Source organism: Macrobrachium nipponense, chromosome 10 (genome assembly GCF_015104395.2).
Source record: "Macrobrachium nipponense isolate FS-2020 chromosome 10, ASM1510439v2, whole genome shotgun sequence".
Taxonomy (NCBI): Eukaryota; Metazoa; Arthropoda; class Malacostraca; order Decapoda; family Palaemonidae; genus Macrobrachium; species Macrobrachium nipponense.
The window spans coordinates 44,610,904-44,630,903 of NC_087204.1; the positions used below are offsets into that span (position 1 = coordinate 44,610,904).

At 34.6% G+C, this 20,000-nt stretch overlaps 1 protein-coding gene across 7 annotated transcripts in view; it reads right to left on the reverse strand.

The window, feature by feature from the left end:
- LOC135223599 (dipeptidyl peptidase 4-like) overlaps window positions 1-20,000 on the reverse strand; it is a 312,810-nt gene that overhangs the window by 92,975 nt on the left and 199,835 nt on the right. The window contains exon 1 of one of the 7 annotated variants that reach the window (XM_064262159.1): window positions 6,100-6,522. The exons of the other annotated variants lie outside the window; for them this stretch is intronic. Coding sequence (XP_064118229.1) covers window positions 6,100-6,141 — 42 coding nt within the window. The 5' untranslated portion in view covers window positions 6,142-6,522. Of the gene's footprint in view, window positions 1-6,099; window positions 6,523-20,000 lie in introns of those variants that run through there. 7 annotated transcript variants of the gene reach the window in all.

The following is a 20,000-nucleotide window of genomic DNA, read 5'->3' on the forward strand; positions in this document are numbered from 1 at the left end:
AAAAGTCGCAGCCGAGATGACTGAATATTCGTCCTTGTCTAGTTGTAACCTCCTCTATCATTCAGGCAAAGATCTCTCTCTTCCTCTAAAAATAACTCTCTCTCTCTCTCTCTCTCTCTCTCTCTCTCTCTCTCTCTCTCTCTCTCTCTCTCTCTCTCTCAGCTACGCCCGAGATGAAATAATGAATCTTCCCCTCCAATAAAGCAATCACCCTCTTGATATCTGACACAATGATGGGATTGTGATACACAAAATGAGTTCTGAAAACCTGGCGCTTAAGGGGAAGAATGCATCACCTTTCTCCGAGCATTCAAGGACCAACTCTCACTCCATTGTCTTCAGAATTAATTGAGAACCTCGGTGCAAATCACCTCATTCCTATTAGGGTGCGGGAAGATTGACATTTTAGAAAGTGCCTACACGGTCATGGAAAAAGAATTCGTGAAACTGCGTGAAAAGAGGAAGTTACAGTTAAGCCAATCAGTGAGAAAAATTCCTTTCAGATAACCGATTTTGCAATATGGTGTGCTCCAGTTTGGACTGGACGTTCAACAGCAATTTTTATTGCATGCGAAACCAATTTAAAAAATTAAGATAACTGTTTGGATACAAAACACAGAACCAAATAGGGATTAATTCTCAAGATGTCTTCCAAACAAGTTCTGTAGTAAAAATAAATAAATAAAATTGGAGTATTCTAAATTAGTGGCAGCGTTAAAGCTAAAGCCAGAGTTCCAAAATCATTGGGCTTGGTCACTACAAATATGGGGTTAATTAGCAACTAAATATACTATACTTTGAAAGTTATAAGTTGAAATGAACGGTTTGCAAACTTATGAGACATGAGGTCTAAAACAATATTCTCATAGGGATCCGGGGATGATAATTCTCTCTGCAATGGGATGGGTTCATTATCCTGGCAATTCATTGTTTCTGCATCATATGAAATCAAGCTTAGTGAGGTATGGAAACATTCCAAAAAAAAAACATGTCAAATCTGACAAGCATGTTGCCTTTATAATGCAATTAATTAATATAACCTACCAATCATGAAAACCACACACAAAATATGCAAGTGTATATATGGGAAAAAGAACTTCAAAGCTACAAAGCATAAGAAGGTACTTCAGCCCAATTGAATTTAGTACCACAAAGATTTAGCTACAAAATCTACAGAAATTTCCTGTTATAACTGCAACAACTTCAGTGTTGTAAAGTGGTTGATTGTAAAACAATTGACACAAAGTAAGCCTGTGTGTGTGTGTGTGTGTGTGTGAGAGAGAGAGAGAGAGAGAGAGAGAGAGAGAGAGAGAGAGAGAGAGAGATGCTTACGGAACACTAATAAAACCTTTGAAACTGTGCAATCACGTAACTTAAAACAGGGACACGACAAAATAGGTCTAAGGTTTTGGCGATTCACTTGTTCCAAATAACTTGGGTAATTAGGAATTATATACCAGTTCAACAAAAAACAACAAATTTAGTAGCTACGAACCTTGCTCCTATATAAATGAACACTATCCACAATATGAAGTACAAACGTTACTTCAAACAACTACTGTAACATTCAATGTTTGTTATCATAAGTATTAATTGATAAAAAAATAAGGAGATCAATTAAAATATGCAACTGTGTATAAAAAAAACAAAAAAAAAAAAAGAATCGGATAATTTCAAAGAATTTCAGATCAGTTTCAGGTAGCGTGGTCTACGGAAATAAACATAAATAAAATCATTCTTATTTTCAACCTCAAGGCTAATTTTTCCGTTAAGAAAACCTATGTCTAGGATAAAAAAATATTTCTACATCATTCTGCATAAGTAACAATTATCAAAATTCAAGGATTTCTATCTTTCTAGCAGTTCTAATGTTCATAAAAACCATCACAAACTAAAAACCGCGGGAACAAAAGGTATTCACAAATGTCAAAAAAAAGGAAAACCTGGTCATTATTCTCGGTACAATTAAGGATAGCAATGAAAACCTCAAAGAACGGCATTCTAAGATAAAATTACTAAAATAATGTTATTCCTCAAGATGAGACGAGCATTCTCTCTAATTCCGGCGTACCACTCTTCAAAATTATTTTAAACGTTACATTATGAAAAGTACTAAAAGCAGAAAGGGGGGGGGGTGGTTTCAAAACCCCCTTTACAACTGTTAAAACTTCACTTCCAATCGTGACTTCCTATTTCTGTAAAGCTCAAAATACCATCTTCCAGAAATACGCTAACGTGAAAAAAAAATAATTTACGTTATCGAACGTGATCCTTTACAACCGCACAGCTGTGTGAGAGCGAGATGTGAATTTTTCAGGGGAAAAAAAAAGCACGCATGTCCAGTCAGGTATAATTGCAGACTATTTTCTCAACGCTGAAAATAAAAGGTCGCAGTCATCTATGACCTTTAAGGCGGCCTTACTTTTAAGCGGAAGTTGCTCGCATTTACAGGGTCGTGTTTGAATTAACAGGGTTGTTACTCTTATAACATGAGATAGTGACCTAGTTTTTGTCATTAACATAAAAATAAATAGGCAAGGACAAAGAAAATAGGGCAATTCTGCCTGCGGTTAAAGCTATATCTTGATAATGTTCAGCATAGCCTCAATGATTTTCTTGTCCTAGTGATAAATTTCAAGTGGTTTATTCTAAAAGAAAAAAAGTCACTCATCTCCTTCCATTCCGGATCGCTCTAGAGGCAAGAGCCTGTGCCGGCTTATTGCTGGATTAAAATAAAACAACAAACATCATATCTCCATCCAAGATCACTATTTCAAAAGTTTATGAATGCAATACATGATCGCTTTACCGTACACCTGCTGCGTGGCTTATAAGGTACTGGCTACAAAAACCACCGAAAGGGCAATGAACACTGCCAACGCTTCCGTATGCAGTATTCAAACTATCGCTATAACATCAGCCACTTGCTTCATAAGATCTTACGGCCTTTCTATTCAAAAGGACCCATTCAGTCACCCCGCAGTTATCTATCTATAAACCCTCATGTTGGTGCTAACCGAAGACAAAAATAGCTGCGAAGATATGTGCACAATGTCATTGGTTTGGACAAAATTTACCCATATCTGTAAGTTATCTTTAATATCTATTCCTCCTGCAGTAATGTTTTGGTCTTGTATCTTCGTTAGAATCATAGTTATCTCGGAAAAGGCTCTTCCTTTGTATTAAGTGCGGCAAGCCTTAGTTTCTGGCAAGATCTAGAAAACAATAATCGTTATAAAATGCTTAGAACACAGTTACATAAAAAAGCGATGGATAAAAGTGAATGAATATAAGCACAGAGAAAGAAAAACTCTATAACCGAGCAGACGAATATACAAACCTGGAATAAAAATGAAGCAAATGTAAACAAACCTTCCTTGCATGAGAAACTCGTATACAACGAAGAATGAATAAACAAATGCATTAACAACACATTTCATCAGACAAGCAAATGAATTCCTGCTTTGGAAAAAGTTAAAAATAAAACCTGAATAAACCAGATACAGAAAACTAAGAATGTAATTACTCCTAAGCAATCAGAAGTAAGTCAGGGGAACCCCCTTCATCATCAAAGACTGGATATTCTTCAAGACTTAATTAAAACGAGAGCAATGGCCTTCCGACATTAATTAAACGTCAAAAGTGGACAGTGCACTGTAAGACATCTGCTTCATTTAAAAACTTTCTAAGGAAAAATAATGCCCGAAATACAATACTATTCTCACGCTACTAATTCTTAACTATATTTTCCAAGGTCTGAAGAGGACAAACTTTCTTTTGTATTGCATAGTATCTTTTCCATGCCGCATATAACACATACGTGCCCATGCCCGCGCAAACACACACGTTATATATATAAATATATATGTGGATTGTGTGCTGGTGTGTGTACGTGTGTGTAAACGCGCGTATTTCTCACAAAGAAATCATATAAATAATTCGAAAGGAAAGATGAAACATATTACAGAAACTGAGTAGTTGTTGTATGTATGTATGTATGTATGTATATAATATACATTTACACACATAAAATGTGAGCGCGTGTGTATGCATGTGTAGCCATATGTGAGGGTTTTGATTCAGTTGTTTTCGCCGATTATCTCCGTATATCAACTGGGAAAATGACCAGTATTATTAGGAAGGAAATACCAGTAAATAACAGCGTACCTCCTAGCAGGGTTCAATGACACAATACAAGACACCAAGAATCTTCCCAAAACGTAAGATTTCATAACTATTAGGAGAAGAACTGACAACAACATTTATTATTACACCGGGCACCGCATAAGGATGCTTTAACACGTCAGTCTGGATCGCTTGTGTAACTTAAGACGCGGACGCCAAACAATTCTGTTTTCCCCTCTAGACATGAGCGCAACTCCAGACCAAAGGTCAACTGCCTTTACGAAATCGACATCGAACGATTAACAGCGATAACGCACCCCATCTCTTACCGTTTTCCAACGTGCGACTTTTCGCACCTAGACGAAAAAAATCACAGCATCATGGTAAACGGCAAAGGCTATCAAAGAGTAATTATCCTCTAGCTACAGAAATATATTCAGAAAGTCTGGCGTAATTTTTCCCGTAATGAGCAAAATTTAGTCAAATCTACCATGAAAATAATTGTTAACGAAGAATAAAAATAAGCCACATCAGGGATTTTCATACTATAGAAGAGAAGACAAGGAAGATTCGGTAACTGTTGAACAACCAACGACCTAGCCAATTAATCATTCCCTGACCACCCATCCACAACCATGTAAACCTCACACCGTCCTCTACAGACAGAAAGAGATAGGTGAACAGGGCAAAACAAATAGGACCGCAAATAAAAATAGTTCTAAGACATTCAAAACTCACTCAAGTGAATCGATGCTAATAACACATACGGTTGTGACACTTTAAACAAAAACAGAACGAAATGTTATAAACGCTAATGATGTGGTAAGACAGAACTTACTATCTTCGACTTCCCCCCCTCACCTCCACCCAGCCCCTTCAGTCTCTGACTCGCAAGTCACTCCACTGGAACCGGTAACACTTTCAGATGGCCTTTCTTTCCTACTCGTATAATACTCGCATGGGGTTATTCGATTTCTATTACTTGCCATAAATCTTAAGGTGGCTAACAATAAAAATTCATGGAGGTTCAAGTTGTCCATATCAACATATAATTATACTGTTTAAGGCTCTCTTAAATGTCTGGTGAAATAACAAATGGTGCTATTATATGCTTAGTGCAACCTTTTGATATCAAAAGTCACACAACAAGAATCCTGAGAAAAGCTTCAAAATGCATTGGCTAGTTAACATTTAATGATTAGCCTGGATCTTTCACTAGACAACCTCTCTCTCTCTCTCTCTCTCTCTCTCTCTCTCTCTCTCTCTCTCTCTCTCTCTCTCTCCAAATAATATATATATATATATATATATATATATATATATATATATATATATGTGTGTGTGTGTGTGTGTGTAAATTTAAGTGGGATAAGTAGTAACTACGTTCTATTATGGCCCACTGTGCCTGTAGGTCTACCTCTAGGCACTGAATGATATAACTAGTAGGACTACAGAAGAATATGAGAATAGCAGCCCACAATACTTCCCAAGACACTGAAACCATCCTTTGTAAATCAATTGTATATATATATATATATATATATATATATATATATATATATATTATATATAATTTTGTGTGTATTCAGATTATTTATATAAATTATTAAATAGACATATATATAATACAATATACATGTATATAGATACATAGATAGATAGATGGCTGATTTTCCAGCAAAATGATAAAAATCTGAACGTGGTGTTCCTTTCTTGCGTAACATCAACAACACTGAAAATCTCGAGACGTGCCCAACAAAAGGTTTCACTGTTCAACTTTCTCACTTCTTGTACACAAAAGTCGAATGCGCCAAGTCCGAAAATAATACCTCTACTCAAACAATACCTACTGCATTTTAAAATCGCCAAGTAAAGTTGAAAATAACATTCACCCAACAAAACGTTATCTAACAAAGATCCAAGCTTGTCAGAGTGGGTCACACATGAACCAGAATTAATAGAACAAAAACTCACCGTTTCGTTTCTCATGTCGTAACTACTTCCTGTTCGAGGCATCCCTCGAATACCGATCTTTTTTTAGGGAAGAATAAATCTGACACAATGTCTGCGTCTGTCGCTTTAGCCAATAAGCCAGAGGAAGACAATGTTCTTGGGGGACTTCAACAGATGTCAATTTGAACAAATAACTTTTCTATCACATGCATCCACACAAATCACTGCCGTTATCAAGTCATCTCCACCAGTCCACCTGAACGAACCAAAAGCGAAATCCTTGCACGGGACGGCAAGGGCAAGAAGGATTCCGCGTACAACCTCGACAGTGTGCAGTCCCAGACAGTACTTCTCGCTAGAGACCACTTGGAATGGTGGCTGGGAAGACACTGGTTGCCGAATGCTGCTCAAGCGAGGCACGAAGGCCGACGACTGGCCACCTTCACTCTCTCCGTCTATTGATATGCCTGCTCCTATGTCTCCCTACCTTCCTCCCTCATCCTTCTCCCTCTCGGCTTCCTCCTCTCTCCTTTTTCCATCTGCAATTCCTTCTGCTATGCCTTTCCCACATGCAAAACTCACGAGCGACTCGTATATCCTAATGCACGGCACGACAAAGCACCAAGGAAGGCCATTTTCACGTATAGCAAAACAAAGGAAACCTTGAAAGGCTGGTTAGAGGCAGAGAAAACAGAAGTGAATTCACGAGACTTTATCAGGCCTTTTTCATAACAACATTAACAAGTTCCAATTTGTACAAGCAAAAATTATTCATTTTATAACAGCACCGGAACTGTATATAAAAACTGCTTTTCCAGTTAGTTGTGGAGACATCGCTGCCAGTTCCAGGGACTCGAGATTTCTTATATTCATCCTGTAGCTTATAAGTCTCGTTACAAGTATATACAATAGTATTACGATAAATTCCAACTCCTTAAAATGCATTCTTGAAGAAAATAAACGATGAATGTTGTTTAATATATATATATATATATATATTATGATATATATATATATATATATATATATATATATATATATATATATATATATATATATATAAACGAACTAATCTTGGAAAATAACATAAGCTATTTTTCGTATGCATTTGGTAAAATAAAATAAAAGAATATCAAAAATTCTGCGGAAATTACTAGGTATAAGATGAAGGGTTGACCAAGATATATAAAATAACTTGGGCCAGCTAAGTATTCAAAACAGGGCTTTTTACCATTAAAATCACAACTGACAGTTATATATTTTGTTATATTTACCAACACAACTGAAAATTCCCAGATATTTACAAATAATACACAATCCAACCATGAGAAATTAATCATGGAGACGTGTTCATAAATTACTGTATTTCTCATTTGCATTTAGTATTGTTTTGATAAACTACCAATTATTTATTAATTCCCCCCAAAAAATAAAGTAAAAAGGAAGACTTGGTAAAAGGTACAATTATACAACTACAAATTACTCAAAACGTTAAAACGTAAAATAGCCACTGCATGTACCAAAGAACGTCTTACCCTGCTTTTTTTTTAAGGTACAAAAACATAAGCTTTACAATTATTCTAAAATGTAAGGTACTTTCAGCAACGGTCAGTAACTATACTGCATGAGTCTGGATTATGGACTTATATTTTCTACCCTTACAAAAAAAAAATCTAAACTTATATCTATAATCATTCTTACAGAAACAAAAAATTGTATGATAAAGTGGTGACAGCAATAACTCCATATACATTATTTTCTCCCAATAACCTTTACAAGAGATATTTCCTGGGCCTAGAATATATGAAGTTTAAAACAGGTTACTACATGGCAAAGGATATATTTCAAGAACTTTAAATGCGTACTTCTTTGTGGTACTAATTTTACAGGCAGTCTCAAAAATAAATAGTCTACAGTGACAATAAAGAAAAGCGTTCCTTTACACCCGCACTCCGTACTGCACGTAAAACCTACTCATTAAAAGACTAGAAATAAAACCAACAAATTTTCACCGAAAATCTTTGGTTCAAAACCTGAGCCACACTAATGCAACAGTACAATCAAACGTGCAATTAACAACTCGTTTTACGTTTAAAAGATGAACTTGAAGCTCAAATTAACTATTTAGAAGGATTTTAAAAACAGTTAAGAACATATAATTGTATCTTTAAAAGCCATATGGCTTGTGAAAATGCCAGTATTTACTAAATATAAAATACTTTAAAAATTATTACCTGAACAATCAAAGCTATTTTACATGGCAGCAAAACTCTAGGATCTAATAGGAATCTTAATTACTACATTTTAAATAGTTCTAGGTTTTTCGTTGCTACTTAAACGAAGTTTCCTATGCAATTATAGATCTATTATGTCTCGTTCAACACAGGTAATATTAGTACACGCATACAACAGGAGTTTTTATTATAGTTATACGTTACATCCTCAAATACTATTTTACTCAGCAGCACCATTCAACTGTAAATGCTCGTTTTCCTTAATGACCAGGCTAAGCATATAATCAAGGTTTCATTTTGGTCTGAGGAACTGAAAGTTTTTACTTTTTTCATTAATATACTGTACATACGATTGCCGTCCATGTTAAAAACTTGTATCAAGTTAATACAGTTTTCGCTATTAAACTTCATACCACTTTCCTTATATATATATATATATATTATATTATATATATATATATACTTATATATTATATATATATATAATTATTATAATATATTATATATTATATAATATATATATATGATGCATATCAGCATATGTATATGTATAATATAATATATATATATATATATATAATATGTATATGCTATATATATATATTCACTGATGAATGTTGTCACAACAGTTTTAGCAACCATGGTCAGTCAGTCAATATCACCGATGACAGTATTCTTTGCATGAAATTGTACAAATCACTCATTATTGCTAACATTACTCAGACTCAGAACAAGAATTTAATCTAGCAATAAAATATTACATATAAATACACAATATATTCACATGATACTGGGAAATTGTACCAAACACAAGTAAGAATACGTATCAGCGTGAAGGCATGCTTATTGCATATATACTAGATACATATACATTATATAATAATATAATATATATATATATATATATATATATATATAGGTATAATATATATATATATATATATATATTATATATATATATATAATGTATCTTATATTAATTAAACCAATTATGCATTATTTGCTAACTCTCGTTCAACTCGTACTTTGTATCTTATGTGACATTATCACAAAGGAATTATTACAACACATTATGCAATGGCAATCCAAAATTCAATGGTTCAACCTCGCCTTCAGGGTAGAAATCAAAACATGCTAAAAAAAATTATAAAGTGAAATTTTCGTCAACCAAATCCATGTTGGGAAAAAAATAAAAAAAACTTACCCTACAGTACACAAGGCAGGAGACACAATTCTATCTGGTGGGTCATTCAACCCGGATCGACTGTACTGTCCAGGTGATTGCTGTACAAAATGCATGGTCTTCAAGAGGGATTATCATGATTATGGACTAATTCCTGAATTTATAATCACGCTAACACACTCCCCTCTGACACCTGACGTGTTTCTTTATTTACGTCGCCTAATTTTTTCTAATCAGATAAAACAATGAGCAAATATTTTTGCAAAATGTTTGAGTTCATATTAGAAATTTCATGCAGACTTCATAACCGCATCAATAAATGTTCACCGATTTATATATAAACTATATATATATATATATATATATATATATATATATACATATATATTATATATATATACGTAAATATAATTATCACATCACCGTGATTCATATAAATTATTCGAGCTACAAATGTTCTTTAATATCTAATTCGCTCACTTGTTAGCCGAATCGATAACATCACTGACGTCCTAATTTCTTCTCTGTCCGCTGGGAGGGGGTTCGAACCCAAGCGAGGACGTATTATTATAAACTAAAAAATTCACCTTCGGTTTACATATATATGAAAATATATTAATTCCGAGGAAGAGCGAATTATATATTAAAGGACATTTGTAGCATATTTTGCAATAAAGTTCAGATACTTTTAACAAACATTTTAAGAGAGTATACTGTGGAAAACAAGTAACCAAACAAACGCACGTAATTACTCCTTATCGTGTTTATCTCCCAAACTTAAACATTCTTATGCGTATCATCTCAAAACTCACAAACTACTAGATCCTAAAACCTAATGATATGCAAAATTGGTTACGTAAGCAAGGGGCTTTATTATGATATATGATTATTAGTCACTCACTGAGTTACATATCTCTGTAATTAAGAAGTAAGTAACACGTCTTTTTTAAATCACATTCCACAATGCATAATTCTATCTAATACATAATTCTAGTATCTAAAATTCTCTTGATACCAGTATCTTTACACAACTACGCATGCAACGACGTAATGAAAACTATTGTAAACCGTCCTTTCTTCTCCTCTTGGCTACCACAGACTCTTCATTTTTGCAGCCTTCCAGTTCATTCCCATTCCTCGATACATTACTTTTACATATGAATGTGATATTTCCAACAATCCGATCTTGCACTACTCATTCTCTTCTATACTCAGTTTTGATGACCTCTATCGGTCTTATTAGCTTGGCAGAATTTCTTTTCACATTTTTTTTAATATAAAGCCCTGAGTGGTGAAAGCCCTTCACCCCTGCCCTGCAAATGGTAACTTCTCTTAATCAAGTTCCTTAACTTTTTCCTTGGGATGATTTATTTCTTCATTTTTTCTCCTGCTTTCGAGCCCTCTTTCTTTCTTGATATTTTTTTTTCTCTTGTAGCAACACATTCCAAGTAAGTTGCAACAGCTGCTTTTTGCCGCAAATATTAGACCTGGTATAACAGACAACATGAGTACATTCCCAACTCTAGACCTTGAATGGCACCTTTGGTACGTAGGAGCAAATTTACAAACTGTTCTGATAAAAGGAAGCTTGCAACGGAGACCTCTCTTATTTTCAGCGATTTCTATGTTGTACTCCACGCAAAACCAGGCGCAAGGTCTAAAGCAGCATTTACTATAATATTCTAACATTATCTTAGGAGTTGTACCACTCTCCAGACAGATCTTTTGATTCATCGTCAAATCATCATTCTTAAACAGAGTCATCATACAAAAAACACTTATCATTACGTTTTGAGAAAGCTTGGCTGGACAGTCACTGAAATCCAAGGAAGAAAAGAAGTTTCTCGTAACAACATAATGCATTGGAAAATATCATTTGATTCACATATCTCCTTAAATAAAATTATCTCACAGCGGGAGGAAGGTGAGGACTACGGGTTATGGATTAGGATTAATGATTTTCCAAACACATGGAAACATACTTCAATAATGTTATTCAGGCTGAAGTGGTGAAGTACATATCTGTCTGCAAGGACTGTCAAATATAGTAAAAAACTAGGCTCAATGCAAAATAATTATGAAATTCTAAAAGTAATATAGAAAAATATGACACCACCAAAAAGTTTAATCCAAGTCTGGAATTCAATTTCTTTGAAAACGAAAACAGGTTCTATGTCATGTTCTGTCTCATTATAATAAAAAATACAACTTTAATCGTTGGATTTCCATAATTCGACGTTTTCTTAGACTACAGAGTTACGTAATAGAATTATAATTCAACATTAAGGTAAAGCTTCTGTTTCATACCGATTTTAACATCATGTCATGTTAAGTAATTATATCAAACTCTAAATTTTCCCCATCTTCATTTTGTGCAACTTTAAGAGCGACGACTACAAAAGATTTAAAAGCAATTCCCCAGAATATGTGAATTTGGACTTAAACATTCCACACGTAACTGCCAAAAACAAGGTCAAACGAGAGACGAAGAGAGAGAGACAGGGAATTTTGAATATCACAGCAATGACCAAAACAAATTCGTGGATCTATTCGTTTGCATCCTCATGAATAATTATCATTCTAATGACTGGGATATATTTCAGAAAACTGAATAAATTAGAAAACCCAAAAGACGCGCCTGGTTTCAAGAAGTGTAATAATTACGTAATACTAGAAAAACAATTGTCCATTACTTATGCTTTAAATGGTACTTCCAGCTGACGGGTCACAAAGTGACTAGCAAATAACAATACTATTTTGAAAGATTCAAAAAACGAAGAATAAGAGATATAAGAAAGAACGGAAAAAAGACAACTAAAATATGAGGAAACGTAAAATACATGGGAAGGAAACAGTGTTAAACGAGACGGAAATAAAGTAAGGTCAATAAGGTTAAAAATAGATTTTTTAATTTCCTAACTACTCAGGAGCAGAGAACATTGCATATTACTATTATCAAGATTTTACGCAACGACTCCTCATCGACATTTGCACTCGAAAGATTAGAGCAACTTACACGCTCAAGTGATTCATGCACGAAATTTGCTTAACAAAGCAGTCTTTAATCCATTCCCGCTCATAATTCTTTTGATTACAAGTACTATATACACCCCTTTCGTGTGGACCATGCAATGTAACATGTACGCGAAGAGACCCGGCACAAGTAGCCATAAAATGATGAGGAGCCTAATATTAGGAGACCCCGAACCCCTTAAGGGAAGGGGATTGCATTTTACAGCCCTCATTAGAAAGGAATTTCTTATGCATAACACAGACACCACTACAATAATATAACAACGTTACAAGACCTACCAAAACGGCCTCAAGTCCTGAAGAAACTAGGCTGTGCCTTACAGCGCTAATTAACAAATGACTGTCAGAGTGACCCTTTCACAGCAGGTATATTCAGCATGTGTTTGAAGTGCTCGCACCTTGATCTTTCCCGGGGAAATGGGGATTTGCCCTCGTTAAATCAAACAGTTTTAGAGTTTACCAGACAGTCATGATTTTGCTTTGGTTACATAAGCTTAGTCTGATCGAGACACAAAAAGTAAAGCAACAGCATCTGACATTTCATTCTTAAAGTTCTTAAATGCCATTTACCTCTATAACTCTTAAAAGCCAGCAGGAGTCCCAAAACAAATTAAGCTATTTCTGACGATATTCTGAAAACAAATGCCATCGTGTGACGGATTGATCAATTACTCGTATACTATCTAACGTATGAATACGGGGTTCCACAAACAACATATGTAAGAATACGCAATAGATGTCTTGAGGGAAGGGAAATAAGAAATGCACTCCAAGGTCTCCTCATCACACTGTACTATATTCAATATATGTTTCTTGAATCACGGCTTCTTCATTATCGTAATATATTTGATAACGATATCAAAACTTTAATTCAAATGCACACGACATATCCACTGCGAGTTTCATTCACAGTTACAATTCAAATTTATTACTCCAAATTTTCAGCTCTCTCGAAAAAAGTATTTATATTTCATGTAGATGATATAAGTGTTATCATATCATACGCAACTGCAGCAATTTTTTTCCACTGCACTTTCGTCTTCTAATATAAAGGACGAAAGGATTCATGAGCATGATTCTTACCAGGAATCACAAAAATTCCAAGAGTAGGTATGTAATGAGACAATGGGCAGTCCACGCATCACGATAAGTTATTTCTGGGTAGTTTTCTTTGGGTAAAAATCTTTTTCTGCAACGAACTCTCAATGTATCTTTGAGAAAAATATTGCATACGGTTATATATATATATATATACATTATATATCCATATACATATATATAAATATAGATATATATATATATATAATATAGTATATATATATATTATATATTATATATATATATATAGATTATATTATATATATATTAATGATATAGAATATATATATATTATATATATATATATATATTATGATATATATATATATATATATATATATATAATATATATATATATATAGAGTATGTATTATATATATATATATGTTATACTATATATATATATATATAGTATATATATATATATATATAGATATACGAGTACATATCTATTTATTTATTTATTTATTTCAATTTGGACCATAGATTTTGCAGTGACAAGCATATCCAAAATGTGTGAAGAAATTGAGAAGCTAAGAGGGTTTTTTATTTATTGAAATTACATACATACCATATACATAGCGACCAGTAGATTCTGTATGTATGTACTATGTATTTTTGTATACATACACACAATATATATGTTTGTATGTGTGTGTGTGATACACACACAAGTCGCACATTCTGATCAAGAAAATGGTCCATTTTTATTCCAGCGAGAGCAAAGAGTGATCAATTGAGGGGTGAGGAAATCGTTTATTAAAAGATCACGGGGTCACGCACAGGTGAAAACGACCATGACTCCTTGCATGTTCCTGCTTCCCCCTCGAGGGATATATATGATAGATTTCCTGCTACGTCGGCTCACTCGGCAACAGCAATTCTAATCATGGTGCTGTGGCAACATAAATAAGATCGTCGACGTTACGTACGTACATACATCCACTTGCCTAGCTTTGATGAGAGCAAAGTTTTTTTTTCTTTTTCTTTTTTTTTTTAAAGATTAGTGTCTTACTCAGAGGAATATTTGTTTATGGAAAAAAAATATTTGTTTATCTCCTTATATCAATAACCAATTGTTTGTAATGCCTTAAAACTTTCAAGAATCACAGAGAGAGAGAGAGAGAGAGAGAGAGAGAGAGAGAGAGAGAGAGAGAGAGAGAGAGAGAGAATTTCACTCGAATATATTACAATGATTTTATAATGAAAGACATGACTACATAACAAAAATATACATTCACATTGCACTTGTACCAACTGCAAGTAGACTTTTGAAAAACAGCTCATTTAAACTATACTTTTAACATCTTAGTCTAGAGAGAGAGAGAGAGAGAGAGAGAGAGAGAGAGAGAGAAGAGAGGCTCCTCAACACTGCATGTCGATACACAATTCTCATCTGGCATAACCTCACATTTGCGAAGCACAAACGTGCGTGGATATTTTGTCCTTTCAGTCACTACGATATGTAATTGGGTGAAACAAAAACCATCCGTTTCGGTAGCGACCTTGAATCTCAGAACTCGGAACTAGTAGACCTGAGCGCAAGATCTGAAGAGTACCTGCATTCGCAATCCCTACTAAGCGTAAAAGTTGCCGGGATTCCCCGAAAATAACCTTGTTCCCGCGGGACTTCCCTTCACCTTACCCTGTACGTTCCCCCTTCTTCCAGGACCACTAACGCTAGGATTCAATTGAAAAATCCATCCATCCACCTTATTCCTGCACAACTGATTAAAAGATGAACCATCAGTTTGAGACATTAGACGTATGAAAGTGTTCAATTTTTTCAATTCCATTACTTTCTCTTAGATCAATTGTTTATTAGCCGAACAACTATAATTTCCTGTTGAGTAACCGAATACTCCGTATTCCTAATTTTCAGAGGGAAAATGGTATTTCCGTGGGATTTACACTTACAGCGAAAGCCGAAGACCTTGGTTTTGTAAATCTAAGAGGAACTTCCGCAGAATTGACAAGACAACAAAGAGCAGAATAGATTTTGGAGTCACACAAGTAAAACGGGTTTGGATTTCCCGTCACTATTTACTATGAGACGCTAGAATGAATATATATATATATAAATATATATATATATATATATATATATATATATATATATATATATGTGTGTGTGTGTGTGTGTGTGTGGTGTGTGTGTGTGTGTGTGTGTCTGTTTGTGTGTGTTTGTGTATGTGTGTATACGAATAAAACAAAGTGCTTGGTTTCCACTGAGATACCCTCTTTATGACCACCAAGAAATATAACGCTGAACACAGGAAGTATCTAGCCTGAAGTGAAGGAAATGTACTACAGAGAATATCTTCATTAAAGTTGCCTCTGTTTGTGTCAACTAAATTAACAGAAAAATTCATGCAACACAATGTACAGGAAATTCCTTCATTTTAGTTTTCTGTAAAAGAAAACTATTGAGATTTATTTGTCTGTCCGTCCGCACTTTTTCTGTCCGGCCTCAGATCTTAAAAGCTACTGAGGCTACAAGACTGCAAATTGGGATGTTGATCATCCACTCTCCAGTTATCAAACATTCCAAATTGCAGCCTTCTAGTCTAAGTAGTTTTTAATTTATTCAAGTTTAAAGTTAGCCATGAGCGTACGTCTGGCAACGCTACAAAACAGGCCACAACCGAACAGTAACTGAAACTTTCATGGGTCACGGCTCATACAGCATTGTACTATGTACAGAAAACTCGATTGCGCCAAAGACTCTTTGGGTGCATTTTTTACTTGGTTGCTTTTGTGAGGGAACACTACTAATTGGCAAGTACGGCGTAACAGTGAGAAAGTCAAGTCAATATGTCAGTAACATTTCCATGACTTACAGCGCTTCTTAAGATGCAGTACAAGAATGGCAGAATGAATATGTAAATGAATAGGCAACGTTAAACAAGGGTTTCCCTTGGGCATTATCATTATCACGACGTGTCTGATGAATGCTGATGAGTGAGAAAATAAAATTATCTCATTTTGCGCATTAACGCAATTCCGCAGTTCTCTTTCTTGGGTCCCAGAAAGGCAGAGGCAGTAGGAGAATAACAAATTTGTTTAAACGGCTAGACAATGAATGCAGACAAATATACTTTAAAAAAAACACGTGCAAATCAGTTTAAAAAACGATAACATTCTTGTTGATCATCATATTCATCATCACGTTCACAGCGCGCAGACTACGCAAAAAAGCCGATTGACAGTTTTAAATTATGTACTATTACTCAACCCCACCTACACAAACGTACGTACGAAATTTAGAAATGAATTTAAAGATGCCAGACTGAATTTGGCTTTATCATTCGTTATCACGAATAGCAAGGAAGCCTCGCCACCCTATGAATATATTCTTTTCCTAAAACAGAGAAAGAATATACGTATTAGTGACGGGATAAAAATAAACTAGGAAAAAAATTACGCCGTGCTATTCACAGGCCCCATTATTCTATAAAAACTCAGCTATTTCTAGGAAGTAGTACACTTCAATGGCGATATCATTATACACAAAACGACGAAAAGAGCAACAATATACACTCAAATGTATAGTAAGCCTGATTCTACGATACAAAGCTGGATTCGAGATCATAAAGAACAAATAGCACCCATCAATTATTTAACCAAATGAGGGCACTGTATTTATAAAGTAAGAAAGAGGCGCCTTACAGCTGAAGATTCCTAATGGGAAAACTTTTATGTCGAGTTATTCTTTTCTGATGTTTCGTAAAAATATGTAAGCAGATATATGGAAACTGAATTTAACCTCTTATGTCCCTTAAATCCCTCTGCATTAGTGACATGATCTCCATACGCATAGCCACGACAGAACACCACCTCACTCTTGCCCGGCTTCGTTCAACCGTCCATAGAAACAAAGTCCAAAGAGTCCCTGGGAAAAGCATTTCAAGGAGAGCCACCGACAAGCTACGCTGCTGGATGTCTGGCTATCAACAGGCCCAGGTGGCCACGCCTGCAACCTGAGACAAAAACCAGCTGCAGAGAAAGTGGGGCTGCCACCGCAACCGAGTCATTACAGGATATTTGAACAGTTTCCCACTCTTCGTAATGGCCGCTCCTCGCTAATGGCTACCAAAATGGATAGGAATTTTACGGGGAAATACGTTGCTTCTCCCAGACTGGGTCGGGTTACTAAATGGCAAAGACGGGACGATAATTGGGGTAAAACAGGCACTATAACGAATTACTTTTGGAATTAGCCGTTTACAAATACTTAGGTGTATTTAAACTCTCTCTCTCTCTCTCTCTCTCTTTCATAATCCAGATCTCCTTAACCACTTTCAGTCACAAAAATTGAAAGTGAAAAGCAAATTTACATATTTTCAAGAGTTGCAAAAAGAACAACTTTCGGAGATGAGAAACTTTCCTCTTGGGAGAAACTGGAGAAAAGCAAGATTGAAAACATTATCATCTTTGAAAGTACCAGCTATCCACTCCTGGTTATCACAGAAATCAGCTAGAACTTGTGGAATCAACTTCACGTCCTTTTCTCAACCTCCAAATTAAATACAGGAGAATTCACAGCTCATGGATAAAATTCTCATATATCAGCGTCACACAACTGAAATATTCTGTTTGGTTCAACTTTGGTGGAATAAAATCTTCGGATCCACGAGATAACTGTTGTCGGGAGAGAGAGGTTTTGGTTATAGATGATAACTCATGAAATGGTAATGTCTGTGCTGGTCCAAAAGGTATCAACAGGAAACACGAACATAAAACCTGAATATAATACGCCCAGAGCTTGAAATCCTTACTTGACCCACCACTCTTCCGTATCAAAAACGTTTGAACTTTGCACGATCAATATTGCTGCATATTTCCACTTTCAGTTCCATACATAAAAAAAATTCTAAGTACATATTCAAATTGAAAATAATGTAACTAAATATCATTGTATAGCTCACACGACTTGACACACAAGAAAGCGCCGATATACACATTAAATTTTTAACAGTCATATCGTGTGTGTGTGTTTGCGTGTGTGCATATAAATAATATATATATATATATGATATATGATATATATCGTATATATATATATATATATATAAAATATATATTAAACTATATATAGATATATATATATATATATATAATATATATTATATATATATATTATAAATATATATTATATATATACAATAGTTATACACGTCACCGTGTGCGTGAGTGGGTGTGTGTGAGTATATTTAAATGGGGTTTATTCCTAGTAATAGATAAACAATACTTGATGAAAGCAAAACCGCATGATTACTAAAGCCACGGGAATCGTGGGTACCCTTGAACTAGCTGACCTATAATTCCTTCCGGGTGACTGAATAAGAATTAAATTGCTTGTAAGAAATTCTTCAACATTCCTCGAGTATGTACAGAGTAAAGAGGAATGAAATTCCTACACTTTTTCAAACCGTCATAAGAACCCAAAACTGTGCTATATAAAAGTATATATGTAGCATGTAGCGACTCCATTGGGGTAAATACAGTGAACAGATGCATGCCTGCTATCAATTCAAATCGTCCGATAATTACTACATAAAGCTTTGTATTGTACATAGATGATATGCAGTGATTCCGTGCATGTACATTAAACGTATAGAGAATGAATGTCTATTATAGATATAAATTCTATTCTAAACGCGCAAACTGTAAAATCTACAGGTCACATGAAGTAATTCCGTGTGCGTACGCGCGTATCAAGAATAAGGGAAGTATGCCTTCTAATTTCCTACAAATTCTAAAATAAAAAGACATCTTACAATGTATATAACTAAGCAAATCTTCACTCGTTATTTCTGGTGGCTTTATTAAATGGGACCATCTTGATTAAGTTTATAAAGTTGTTTTACTCTTTTTGATTAATACGTTTGTTGTTGCTGCACGCCAGGTAACACTATGTTTATCTTTTCTCGTTAACGGGGATATAAATGGTAGCTGGTTGGAATTATTTTACTGAAAAAAAATACTAAGGAATTTATCTTAAGATACTTGTATGCGTGCAATAGAGAGAAGAATAGGGCTATGTGCACAGGGAGCTTGACACTTCATGAGTAAGTGCACGAAAGGATTCGTGTTGTCGAAGTTTCCAACCAATATGGCCTCATCCGCAACTCAGCATTTACTGTATGCCTTTGGCACTGCTCGTAGTCTTGTCTTAAATCGGTATCTACTCCTATATATATATATATATATATATATATAGTATATATATATATATATATATATATATATATATATATAGATATATATATAATATTAGAAATGTCCTTTGATATCCAGAAGTCCTGATTTCTGCTCTGTGCGCTGGTTCGAATCCACAAGAGGACGAAATTATTATCAACTAAAAAATTCCC